The sequence below is a fragment of the Thalassophryne amazonica genome, chromosome 15 (assembly GCF_902500255.1).
Source record: "Thalassophryne amazonica chromosome 15, fThaAma1.1, whole genome shotgun sequence".
Classification (NCBI taxonomy): Eukaryota; Metazoa; Chordata; class Actinopteri; order Batrachoidiformes; family Batrachoididae; genus Thalassophryne; species Thalassophryne amazonica.
This window is the reverse complement of record NC_047117.1, coordinates 18,864,384-18,877,580: the sequence shown is the minus strand read 5'-3', so window position 1 is coordinate 18,877,580 and position 13,197 is coordinate 18,864,384. Positions and strand designations below refer to the sequence as shown.

The following is a 13,197-nucleotide window of genomic DNA, read 5'->3' as shown; positions in this document are numbered from 1 at the left end:
CCACACAGGGTCTAAGTTAATACAGGCACAAATGTCTTTTAATGTGACAAGGACGAGGCCTATTTAGAGCTCATTAGTGATCATGATTTACTACAACTGGTAGTTTCTCTTTGCCAGCATGAAAAAGGATGTGTTTGACATCACTCATTGTCCTGACCAATGGAATGGGAAAGTTCAAAGATCTCAGTGAAGATTTAAGAAGGAGAACTGTAGATTTCAACCAAGTTGAGAAGGTCTCAAGATTTCTAAGAAACTGCGGAGTCCAAGATCATCAGTTGAAACAAATGTACATAAGTACAAGTTAGTCAGGTGTGTCACCGCTTTGCCAAGGAAGACCCAAACTGTCACCTTCAAATGAAAGCAGATTGGTTAGCATCTTCAGGAAGAACCCAAGAACCACCAAGGCTCATTCCTGCCATGAACTGGAAACTGCTGGAACACCAACGTCACTGTCCACAGTGAAGTGAGTTTTACATCAGCCTGGACTAAGAGGTTGCTGACCAAGAAAGAAGCTGCTGTTCCAAAATCAACACCTTCAAGCTCGATTAAAATTTGCAGCTGCCCACATGGACAAGCCAACTGCCTCCTGGAGAAACGTTTTATGGGTTAGACGAGACAATGATTATGCTATTTGGCCACAATAACAAGATGTATGTTTGAAGGAGGAAAGGTCAAGTATGGTGGTGGTGGCATCATGCTCTGGACTTGATTTGCTGCCAGTGGTACAGGAGTTTGTTTCATGAAGCTGGAATGTTCAGCCATGGAACAAAAAAATGTCTTGTCATATGTTGTTTGTGCATATGCACCAAACAGCAGTTCAGAGTATCCAGACTTCTTGGAGGCTCTGAGTAGGATCCTGGAAAAGGTTCCTTCTGGAGACTCTTTAGTTCTACTGGTGGACTTCAATGCTCACGTGGGCAACAATGGAGAAACTTGGAGGGGAATGATTGAGAGGAATGGCTCCCCTGATCTGAATACATCATGGACTGTCCATAACAAACACCTTCTTCAAGGTTTCTTGGGTCTTGTTTATGAGTTGGGTTAAGATGGAGAGTGGGATCAATAGACAGATTGGGGCAGCATCTGAAATCTTATGGATGCTGTACCACACCGACGTGGTGAAGAATTTACCAGTCGATTTACGCTCCTATCCTCACCTATGGTCATGAACTTTGGATAATGACTGAAAGGATAAGATCACAGATAAAAGTGGCAGAAATGAGAGTCCTCTGTCCTGGATAGGGTGAGCTCAACTATCCAGGAGGAACTCAGAGTTGAGCCACTGCTTGTTTGCATCAAAAGAGCCAGTTGATGTGGTTCAGGCATCTGGTGAGGATGTCCCCTGGTCCTCTCCCTAGTAGGGAGGTATTCCAGGTACATCCAACTGGGGAAGACCTATGATCCGCTGGAAAGATGACATTTCCCTTTTGGCTTAGGTACACCTTGGGATCCCTTGGGAAGAGTTACAGGACTTGGCCGAGGATAGGCAAGTGTGGGATGAGGTGCTTGCTTTGCTGCCACGGTGACCTGGACCAGGATAAGCCACTGAAAATGAACAAATGTGCTTGATTTGTGTATCTTCTAAGAAGTAACAAATCTAAATGAGCACGTGGGGTGATACCGTCATTTTTGTCAAACGCTGTTGAAAATTTAATAAGATATGTCACACATACCAACAGACCTTTACATGTTAATGAACAGATGGACAAACTGATGTCGACAAACACACACATCTGGAAATCATCATCTCGCAAAAATCAAAGGCTTCCCCTCCCCGTCATTAACATCCTTACGCTGGCATTCTGCGAGCCGCTGAACATCCAAACACATGACGAGCAGACAGCTGCCACAACTCAGCTGGAAGCAACTCTGCAGGTTGATTAGATTAAGAATCAGGACACACTGAGGTACAGCACATAAGGAGACCAGAACTCTGAACTCTGCTTTCTCTGTCACTTTCAGGAGTAAACAGCTTTATTTCTGGCCAAGTACATATTGGCCAAAATACAAAATCACTCCATTACTGGAAACATTGAAAAATTTTTGGTGCCTTGTGGTCAGAGGCGTCAACAGCGTCTGTTACCTGCTGATCCACAGACCTGCTGTTTACAAGCCACACTGGGATCCTCAGTCAAAGGTCACCGTGACGAGTCAAAGGTCACTCAGTGATGTGTCTGCCTCTCTCCTTGCAGACCTTTAATGAGTTTGAGATCGAGCAGCATCAGGAATGTGCATATGATCATCTGGAGTCCTTTGACGGCGACAGTGACACTGCGGCCATCCTCGGTCGGCTGTGCGGCAGCAAGATCCCGGAGCCGCTGGTCTCTACAGGCAACAGGATGTACCTTCGCTTCATTTCTGATGCCTCGGTGCAAAGAAAGGGCTTCCAGGCCGCACACTCCACAGGTGTGTGACGAGAAACAGCGTTTATATTTCACTTTATGTGTGCAGCACTTCGTTTTTGCAACAACACCAATCACAGCCCCCACCTTTGTTCGTTTAAGCATTTATATAGAAATGCATATAGTTACAAGCTCATTTCTACTAATACTAAAATGTGTTACTGTCATCACCAAGGACAAACCTTTTTCAAGTTAAAAGAATTACTTAAAAAAAAATTGCATAGGAAATTTAGTAGAGAAGCTTGAATCTTCGACTGGACTGGGTTGCTTGACGTGAGGACGTTTTGCTTCAAATCACAGAAGCTTCCTCAGCCAAAATTCTTGCTCTGGTAGTCTGACTTCTGTCTTGACTCTTGTAGAGAAGAATAAACCAGAAGCCAACAAAAGCTGGAGTTTTTTAACCTAACCAACTAGGAGAGTGCTAACCAACTAGTTAGCACTCTCCTAGTGCTAGAGAGTGCTAACTAGAGCACAATAGGTGCTAATTAGAGCTAATGTTTAGTCACTAGCCTATAGCAGTCAGCCTCTCGGTAGGTGGGGTCTGGTTAGGTTAAAAAACTCCAGCTTTTGTTGGCTTCTGGTTTATTCTTCTCTACAAGAGTCAAGACAGAAGTCAGACTACCAGAGAAAGAATTTTGGCTGAGGAAGCTTCTGTGATTTGAAGCGAAACGTCCTCACGTCAAGCAACCCAGTCCAGTCGAAGATTCAAGCTTCTCTACTATGGAAACCACCTGGACAACTGAGAGCCTACACAGAAACATAGGAAATTTAGCTATTTTAATCATGAATATGTATAAAAACATCAAGGAACTTTTACCATCAAAATTGTAGTCAAGGGTAATAACACCATTGCAAGTCTTCCTCTGTTGCTCCCCATTAGATATTTATGACATCATAAGATAGAGATTTTAAGAAGAAACAAAGGAATGATGTATCTTAAAATATCCATTTCTTTATTTTTGCTTTTGGCTGCTGGTGTCAGAGCAGATGCAGTATAGATTGAGATTTAGCACAAATTTTTATGCCGGATGCCCTTCCTGATATACATCCATTAATGCACCAAGAAGCAGGCTCACAGCTCACGGGGTTCTGAAGAGATCTCCAAGAGAGCACCAGTCAGGACTGACTGTGCTTTACTTCTGAGGTCTGATGGGACGTTTGCTCAGATCGACACACCTTAAGTTATAAAAGACGTTCAAGCAAAGACTTTAAAAAAAATAAATAAATAACTTTTTTGCTGGATCCAGATTGCCATCAAAAATTTAGTCATCTCTTCCCAGACACAAGTAACATGCAATCCAGCCACGAAATTATTTCTTTATTTATTTAACGAAAATTATCTAGAGCCCTGCGACAGACTGACGTCCTATCCGGGGTGTACCCTGCCTCACGCCCTATGACTGCTGGGATACCCTCCAGCTCCCCTGTGACCCTTAATTGGAGTAAGCAGATATAGAAAATGGATGAATTGATGGATGGAAGTAATATTGTCTAGAGAAACCAACAGCTGCACTCTGTTAGATGGTCAAAACCATTAAACAAACTAAGTGGCCCAAAAGGTCATTTAATCTTAAAGATCTGCACAAATCATTGCATTTACACACACCTACACTTTTCAAGCACGTCAGTAAGGACTCTGAGTCAACACACCTACTGACTTAGTAAACATAATGACGTCTGTGTGATCAATCCCCAAGTGCATGCATGGGTTTGACAAAAACAAACCATTTGGAGGCCTCGTCAGTCCAATGACCCAGAACCTTTTTATTCATCAAACGCTGCTTTTACTGGTCAGACTTTATGTTTCAGCTACATCAGCGTTGTTTTACAGGGTTTTCTTTGCCCATGTGACATAAAGATGTCAGTCCTCAAGCTTGAGCGCGTTTGTAAGACTAATGACGCCCTCTAGTGGTTGTAAATAGTGCATGCATAGTAAACAATTTAAAAAATAAATAAATAAATAAATAAAAAAAACTGCCAGGTACTTCAGTTTTGCACGTTTTCCAGATCAAAGTGGTGTAACTGACATGTGACACCGTGTGTGCAGAGTGTGGCGGTCGCTTGAAGGCTGACGCTCGCCAGAAGAACCTCTACTCCCACTCTCAGTTCGGCGACAACAACTACCCCGGTCACACCGACTGCGAGTGGCTGCTGATGGCCGAGCAGGGCTACGGCATCGAGCTGACCTTCATTACCTTCGAGGTGGAGGAGGAAGCTGACTGCGGTTATGACTACATCGAGCTGTACAATGGGTACGATGCCAACTCGCACCGGCTGGGTCGCTTCTGCGGTTCCGGGGTAAGACAAGTAGTAACTTTCACTTGGCCACATGTAGATGACTGTCAAGTGACAACCTGCTCTGTGTTTCTTTTTCCAGCCAAGGGAGGAGATTTACTCACCCGCACACACCATGATGATCCGTTTCCACAGCGATGACACTATCAGCAAGAAGGGTTTCCACATCCGCTACACGAGCAGCAAGTTCCAGGAGAGCCTTCACACCAGGAAATGACCTCAGAAGCAGCAGGTGACCTCTTACCCCTGTGCAGCCCCACCGCCTTGACCTTGAAAGTGCAACCTGGCTTCCTTCTCGGGCCCGCACCCGCATTGCCCGCGAAGACGAGGGTTAGCGTTGTGAATGTTTGCAGGCCACCAGAGGGAGACAGAGCTGCGGCAACTTTTGTGTTCCGCTGCGGTGGAAAAAAAAGAAGTTTTGGGGAGCGACAGATTTACTGCACACCAACACGCCATTGTTCACATGATGGAAAGATTGACCTGGATCAGAAATCCAGATGCTTTAAGGAACATCTCCCAAACACAACATGCAGTTGCTGTGAGTCTTGATGTGTGCAAAATGCTGCTTCACCACAGACACTAAAAGAAAACATTCTTATTGCCTTTGACTCCTGGGAAGCGTTGTGAGAACAGCCGCGGGTGGATTCATCTAAAGTCTTATCCTAAAACCCATCGTATGAATAAACAAACAATGAAGCTTTGCTCGAAGCTTGTGCAGCTCATCTTTTTTTTCTTTTTTTTTTCTTACATGAACTGGCAGTGATGAACTGTGATGACGTTCAGCCTTGTGATGCGTGAAACTTTGTCGTCATGTAGCAAAGACACAGGAGGAGAGACTTTGGTGATGTCACGACAGAGAGAGGGATATCCTGTTTCATCCCTGATACGTCTTTTTTGCAGTTTGAAGGGAATATTCTTCTGGTGGAAGGAGAGATTCCCATGGTGCTAAAAAAAGAAAGAAAAAGTCCCCACACACCGTTCATCACTTTTCAGATGGAGACAGAGCGTGCAAACAGCTCTCTGCATCAGCAGCACTAGTCCTGTGGAACTACAATATCGCCTTAGAACCAAACTGCACGCTGACAGAGAACCTCTCCTGTGCTGCTGCACGGGTGTATTTAAAGTTTTTTTCTTTTCATTTGAAGAATGTGAATGGATTTATTGTAAAACAAACAAACAAACAAACAAAAACAAGAACTGTAGTCTGTATGGAGGCTGTGTTTGTGGTGCATGTTTGTGCTTTATTTTTGGAGATGTATATGAATACATGCTTACACGTCACCAAACATGCATTCACTCCTACATTTTTGTGCATTTTTTCCTCCTGTGTGCATGTTTACATGTGCGTGGTCCACACTCTCCACTAACTGTCATTATTGTTTCATTGTGATGCAGTGCAGTTTTTTGGTGTTCTCAGCCTTTGAAATCACTGACTCATTTCCTGGAGCTTCTGTTTCACTCACTGTTTCAAGCATTTCAAAACAGTCAATAATTTTCTGAAGCAGCCGGTGCATTTAGTATAGTCTTTCAAAACAGAGAAACATTTTCTGAAGCAACTGTTTCATTGTGTTTTGAACATTTTGAAACAGCAAATCCAGTGTTTCCAACATCCAGCATGAATCATTTTCTTGAGCAATTGTTTCATTCAGTGTACCAAGCATTTCAAAACAACCTGTTTGTGAAACATGGAATCCACACTTATCATTACGTGTCATCAATGCAGATTTTTACACTTTTTTTTTTCTTTTTTTTTTTTTTTTGGACCATTGAGTTTACCCTGTCCATCAGATGTCATCAACATCGTCTTTTAATTTTTTGTTGTTGTTTGTTTGTTTTTTAGAAATTGAAAACAATAATTTCAATTGTTTCACTCACCATTGTCATGTTTAAAGTACACAAAATTAATCATGTTCAAGTTAATTTCTTTCACTCAGTGTTTCAGGCATTTCAAAATAGTGAACCATTTTCTGAACTATTTTCATCATCTCCCAGATGACATGAACATTGTATTTTGAGTATTTAGAAACAGTGAATGTTTTTTTTTTCTTGAGTCACTGAATCCAGTGCATCAGTTCCTTAAGCAGTTGTGTTTTTTGTCATTTCAAAATAGTGCTTTTTCATGCAGTTGCATGTTTCTTTAAACAGTGATCTGTTTTTTGAAGCAAGATGCCATCATAGTGTTTTACATATTTTGAAATTGTTCATCATTATTTGATGTAATGAATCATTTTGTAGAGCAATTGCTTCACTCTGTTGTGAGGATTTGAAAAAAGTGAAGCAGTTTGGGGTTTTTAATATTTGGAAGCTGAATTATTTCCTAAAACAGTTGTTTTATTTAGTGTTTCATGTAGCTTTAAACAATGAACCATTTTGTTAACATGTTCCCTGTGTTTCAAATATTTGAAACACAGGGAACATGTTAACAAAATGGTAAATAATTAAATTTTTGAACTGAATAATTTTCTGAAACAATTGGTTTCAAGCCTTTTGTAAGAGCTAGTAAATTCATTTCTGAAGAATTTGTTCCATTTAGTGTTTTGTGTGTTTCAAAACCCTGACTCAAATTCTTTTTTATTTTTTATTTTTTTGCACATTTCGAAACTGAATCATTTTTGAAAGGAGTTCGTTCATGTAGTGTTTAAAGCCTTTTGAAAAATGTGGATCATTTTCTAGTCGATTCAGTTATTATCTTGAGCATTTAAAAACTTGTGAACCTTTTTTTTCCGAAAACAGTTGTTTCATTCAGTTTCAATCATTTTGAAAGAATGAATTATAGTATTTTCTGGAAACCAAACAAGCAGTTGCTTCAGTGTTTCAAGCTTTTAGAAAAAAGGAGTAATTTTCTCATGCAGCTGTTTCATTAAGACGTTCAATACAGTGAATCATTTTCTGAAGCAATTGTTTAGTGTTTCAGGCCTTTTAAAACAATTATTTTCTGAAACATTCGTTCCATTTAGTTTTCAAAACATTTCAAAACTCAGTAATTATCTGAAGCAGAAAGCTCCAAAAGCTCACTTCTGTCATCACTGTAGAAAGTTATTGTAGAAAATTTCAGCCACCCTCTAGCGCCCCCATGTGTACCATCAGTATGCCTGCGTTATGTGTGTTTGAGGAGATTATGTGATACTGTTCTTTGTTGAATTTTTCTCTGTGCCAAGCTCCATGAGATCCTGTTCTACCGTATCGTTCCACCTCTATGTCTGTTGCTACATGATATCGTCATACACACACACACACACACACACACACACACACACGTTCAATGACATATGAGATCTGTTTGATTCAGACTGTTGCTGGTTTTGTGTGGCTTCCAGTTTTTGGCCTGTTTTGACTTTGAGTCTGTGCCAAATGTTGATCCACACATCAAGTCCTGGCATTTCTCTCTCATAATTAATATATTCCAAAAGCACATTGTTGTACATCTGATGGTGATATTGGTATTTGATGGCTAAGATTGTTTGTTGTAAATAATGAGTGAAATTTAAATTGTTTTCAGTCTTAGTCTGTAGCAGATGTGTAGTAAAAGAAGTTACTTTTAACAAAATCTTAGTTGAGTGTTTTTCTTGTCTTGACTGTCTTCATGATTTCCCTCCGTAGCATCAATTACAGTATTTGTACTTCAGTGTTGTAAGCAAGATACTGTTGATAATTAATTGCTGATTAATGACCTGATTACACAAGAACATATCAGAAAATCAACACTGACAATTTCCGAAAACAGAAAATCTCCAGATTTGGGAAGAAAATGTTTAAACTTTCAGCTCAAAGTGTGTACCAGTGTTAAATTTAAACTAGGAGATTCATTGAATTATCATTTTTAACTCAAGATATAACATTACAATACAGGAGCTGGTACCTCAAGAAAGATAAGGAACATGACAAATCAGACATGTTGAATTTTTCCACAAAATATTAAAAAAGTCTCAGTAATTGTTCGTGTCATTTACTATTTACAGTATTTTGATTGAGTTGTTTTACTTCTGAACCAACTGCTTCATTTCATGTTTATAGTATTTTGAAACAGCAAGTCATCTGAAAGAATTCGGTCATTGAGCGTTTCTAAATAAATAAATAATAATTAAAAAAAATCATTTAATGAATCCATTCCTCTTCTTAAAGCTACAGTGTGGATTATATATATATATATATATATATATATATATATATATATATATATATATATACACTCAACAAAAATATAAACGCAATACTTTTGGTTTTGCTCCCATTTTGTATGAGATGAACTCAAAGATCTAAAACTTTTTCCACATCTACAATATCACCATTTCCCTCAAATATTGTTCACAAACCAGTCTAAATCTGTGATAGTGAGCACTTCTCCTTTGCTGAGATAATCCATCCCACCTCACAGGTGTGCCATATCAAGATGCTGATTAGACACCATGATTAGTGCACAGGTGTGCCTTAGACTGCCCACAATAAAAGGCCACTCTGAAAGGTGCAGTTTTATCACACAGCACAATGCCACAGATGTCGCAAGATTTGAGGGAGCGTGCAATTGGCATGCTGACAGCAGGAATGTCAACCAGAGCTGTTGCTCGTGTATTGAATGTTCATTTCTCTACCATAAGCCGTCTCCAAAGGCGTTTCAGAGAATTTGGCAGTACATCCAACCAGCCTCACAACCGCAGACCACATGTAACCACACCAGCCCAGGACCTCCACATCCAGCATGTTCACCTCCAAGATCATCTGAGACCAGCCACTCGGACAGCTGCTGAAACAATTGGTTTGCATAACCAAAGAATTTCTGCACAAACTGTCAGAAACCGTCTCAGGGAAGCTCATCTGCATGCTCGTCGTCCTCATCGGGGTCTCGACCTGACTCCAGTTCGTCGTCGTAACCGACTTGAGTGGGCAAATGCTCACATTCGCTGGCGTTTGGCACGTTGGAGAGGTGTTCTCTTCACGGATGAATCCCGGTTCACACTGTTCAGGGCAGATGGCAGACAGCGTGTGTGGCGTCGTGTGGGTGAGCGGTTTTCTGATGTCAATGTTGTGGATCGAGTGGCCCATGGTGGCGGTGGGGTTATGGTATGGGCAGGTGTCTGTTATGGACGAAGAACACAGGTGCATTTTATTGATGGCATTTTGAATGCACAGCGATACCGTGACGAGATCCTGAGGCCCATTGTTGTGCCATACATCCAGGAACATCACCTCATGTTGCAGCAGGATAATGCACGGCCCCATGTTGCAAGGATCTGTACACAATTCTTGGAAGCTGAAAATGTCCCAGTTCTTGCATGGCCGGCATACTCACCGGACATGTCACCCATTGAGCATGTTTGGGATGCTCTGGACCGGCGTATACGACAGCGTGTACCAGTTCCTGCCAATATCCAGCAACTTCACACAGCCATTGAAGAGGAGTGGACCAACATTCCACAGGCCACAATTGACAACCTGATCAACTCTATGTGAAGGAGATGTGTTGCACTGCATGAGGCAAATGGTGGTCAAACCAGATACTGACTGGTATCCCCCCCCCCAATAAAACAAAACTGCACCTTTCAGAGTGGCCTTTTATTGTGGGCAGTCTAAGGCACACCTGTGCACTAATCATGGTGTCTAATCAGCATCTTGATATGGCACACCTGTGAGGTGGGATGGATTATCTCAGCAAAGGAGAAGTGCTCACTATCACAGATTTAGACTGGTTTGTGAACAATATTTGAGGGAAATGGTGATATTGTGTATGTGGAAAAAGTTTTAGATCTTTGAGTTCATCTCATACAAAATGGGAGCAAAACCAAAAGTGTTGCGTTTATATTTTTGTTGATAAATTGAGGATCATAAATATTTCTTATGATCCAGTCCTCAACACAAAAGAAGCGAAAACATCAGAAAATCATGGCGAATGATGGCATGATGCAATCTGCAAACCTACCTCTAGATGGCACTAAAGCCTACACATTGTAGATTTAATATTTTTAAATAGTTAATTATTTTCTCAAACATTCGGTTCAACCTTCATGAAGCCACCAAACCTACATGTTTACAATTTCTGTATCGGTGAGTGTCAGATTAATACAAATATATTTCTTACTCTAACAGAATTTGAACATATTGAACAACTTGACGTGTTTCAGGACTAAGGTGCAGTAGAACCAACCAACATAACACTGCATTGAAACAAAATCATAAATCAATGTCTCTGTTCAGCATGGACAGAACAGGCTGAATCACTGCAGTGTAATCTACCTGGAAAAAGACAAAGGATAAAAAATAAATAAATAAATACAACGAATGGGAAAAAATATCAAAAATTTAAGTTTTGAAGATTTCATTTTAAAGTTTTGCACATGTGACACTGGTCACATCGATGTCTCCACCATCACATGCTTCTCTAAGTTTATAATTAATCACTTGGTTCAAATTTTAATTGTTTTCTAGCTTTGCAAACATAGCGATTTGATCCCTTTCTGCTCTATTTGAAATAATAACTTTGAATGATTGTAATCTGTTGTGTGCATGAATATTTAAAATTGCCATAAAGGAAAAGTGGTTATTAAGTGGCTCTGAAGCTGTGGTAAGATCATTTATACCCATTTAAATGAAATGAAATGAACAGTTTAGAGCATGACAAATACCACTGATTTAAAACTTTTTGGATTTGCTCAAAAAAATGCAATCCAGCTGAAAACTACTTTAAAGTGGATAAATTTGAGAAACCACATTTTAGCCAATTTAATATTTTTAGGTCAATTGATGAGCTTTGTGTTAGTTACACATTTTTTTCTTAAAAAGAATAATTGTTAGCAGCCCTTCTAATAATTTTCACTCTGAAACATGTCTCAGCATGTTTTTAAATTAATGTGTTAAATTAATGTAACAGTCTCAAACCCCTAAATATTTAATTTAGGGATCTAACACACACAAAAAAGACAAAAATCTTTTTCCTTGATATGTTATTGAAAGAATTTACACAATACCTAAAGTTGATTATTTAATTAATGGCCTCAGCAGGTGTTTGAACCTAGGTGATAATCATCATTCAACCACTAGAGGGAGCCATCATTCCAAAGGTCGACAGTGCGTGGCTGCATTTGAAATGGGACACTTGTGCGTGACAGCAGTGCACACCCAAAATTCACAAATGATTTATAAAGGTGAAAACTGACACCAATATTAATATTTGCCTTTTCAGGTGCAGTTTGTTGGGAGACAGGTGGATTGTGTCATTTCATATGATTCAAAAGCTGTTAACATTAATATTTGTGCTTTCCAAGACCATAAAAAGAAATTTGTAAAATGATGATAATAAAAATGTACCTAAAATTCCCCATATATATTGTAAAAGGTCTGCACGTTGAGATCTGAGTGACCAGCAGAGGGCGTCGAGAGACACAGCATTTAATGCCACAAACAGTTCCCACAATGCATCATGTCTGCACAGCCTGAATGTGGCAGTGTGAGCCAGGTTATGTTCTTTAACAATGCTGCAGCCTGGTTAGTGCAGCAGATAAGTGAAACAATCATGCAGATGGTGATAAAAGGATCAAATTCGGCAGAAATACTCCTTAGACACTCCTCTTTTGAAAAAAAAAAACAACTTGAATTTTCAATCGGTGGTCAGGTAGGGGTCAATTGAAGAATTACACAGAGGTCAAAATTAAAAGACGCTCCAATCATATTGAAAAATATTACACATTATTTACCTGATCATAAAGATTCCAAAAAGGTATAGTTTGGACTATCTGTGACTGAATTCTATGGAGTTACAGGATAAAAACAGCAACAATGGTGACAAAGGTCAGTGTCATTTTGTATAGGGGTCAAAAGTTAAAGTTGCTCCAATTTTGGTAAAAAGTGATGCAAATTATTGGTCGAGCTAATAGGATTAATAAATGGAATAGTGTTGACAGTGTTGAATGCTTGGTCTCTAAAGTAAAGGTCAAACGGGGTCTACGTCTATTGGATTCTATGACATGTGACATATGTTACCCCGTAATGTGATAAGTAAGGATCACACATGGGCCCAACTATTCCTTTTTAAAACCGTGTTAACTTAACTAGTAATTTGCATCACTTTTTACCAAAATTGGAGCAACTTTAACTTTTGACCCCTGTACAAAATGAAACTGACTTTTGTCACCATTCTTGCTGTTATTATCCCGTAACTCCATAGAATTCAGTCACAGATAGTCCAAACTATACCTTTTTGGAATCTTTATGATCAGGCAAATAATGTAGAATATTTTTCAATGATTGGAGCATCTTTTAATTTTGACATCTGTGTAATTTTTCAATTGACCCCTACCTGACCACTGATTGAAAATTCAAGTGGGCAATTGTTTTTTTCAAAAGAGGATTGTCTGAGGAGTATTTCTGCAGAATTTGAAGCTTTTATCACCATTTGCAGGATTCCCCTCTAAATATTCTCTTATCCGCTGCACTCGTTAATCATTCCAAATCATTTCCTGTTAATGAGTACTTGGTGTTTGCATCCTGCACAGCACACACGAGGGCTCGA

At 39.8% G+C, this 13,197-nt stretch overlaps 1 protein-coding gene across 3 annotated transcripts in view; it reads left to right on the top strand.

The window, feature by feature from the left end:
• Positions 1 to 6,398, top strand: part of tll1 (tolloid-like 1) — a 127,429-nt gene extending 121,031 nt beyond the window's left edge. For 2 of the 3 annotated variants that reach the window (XM_034188876.1, XM_034188877.1), the window contains 3 exons: positions 2,193 to 2,406; positions 4,450 to 4,700; positions 4,780 to 6,398. In XM_034188876.1, coding sequence (XP_034044767.1) covers positions 2,193 to 2,406; positions 4,450 to 4,700; positions 4,780 to 4,914 — 600 coding nt within the window. In that variant the 3' untranslated portion in view covers positions 4,915 to 6,398. The remainder of the gene's footprint in view (positions 1 to 2,192; positions 2,407 to 4,449; positions 4,701 to 4,779) is intronic. The other variant, XM_034188875.1, reaches the window with a different exon arrangement.
• The last annotated feature ends 6,799 nt before the right edge of the window (positions 6,399 to 13,197 follow it).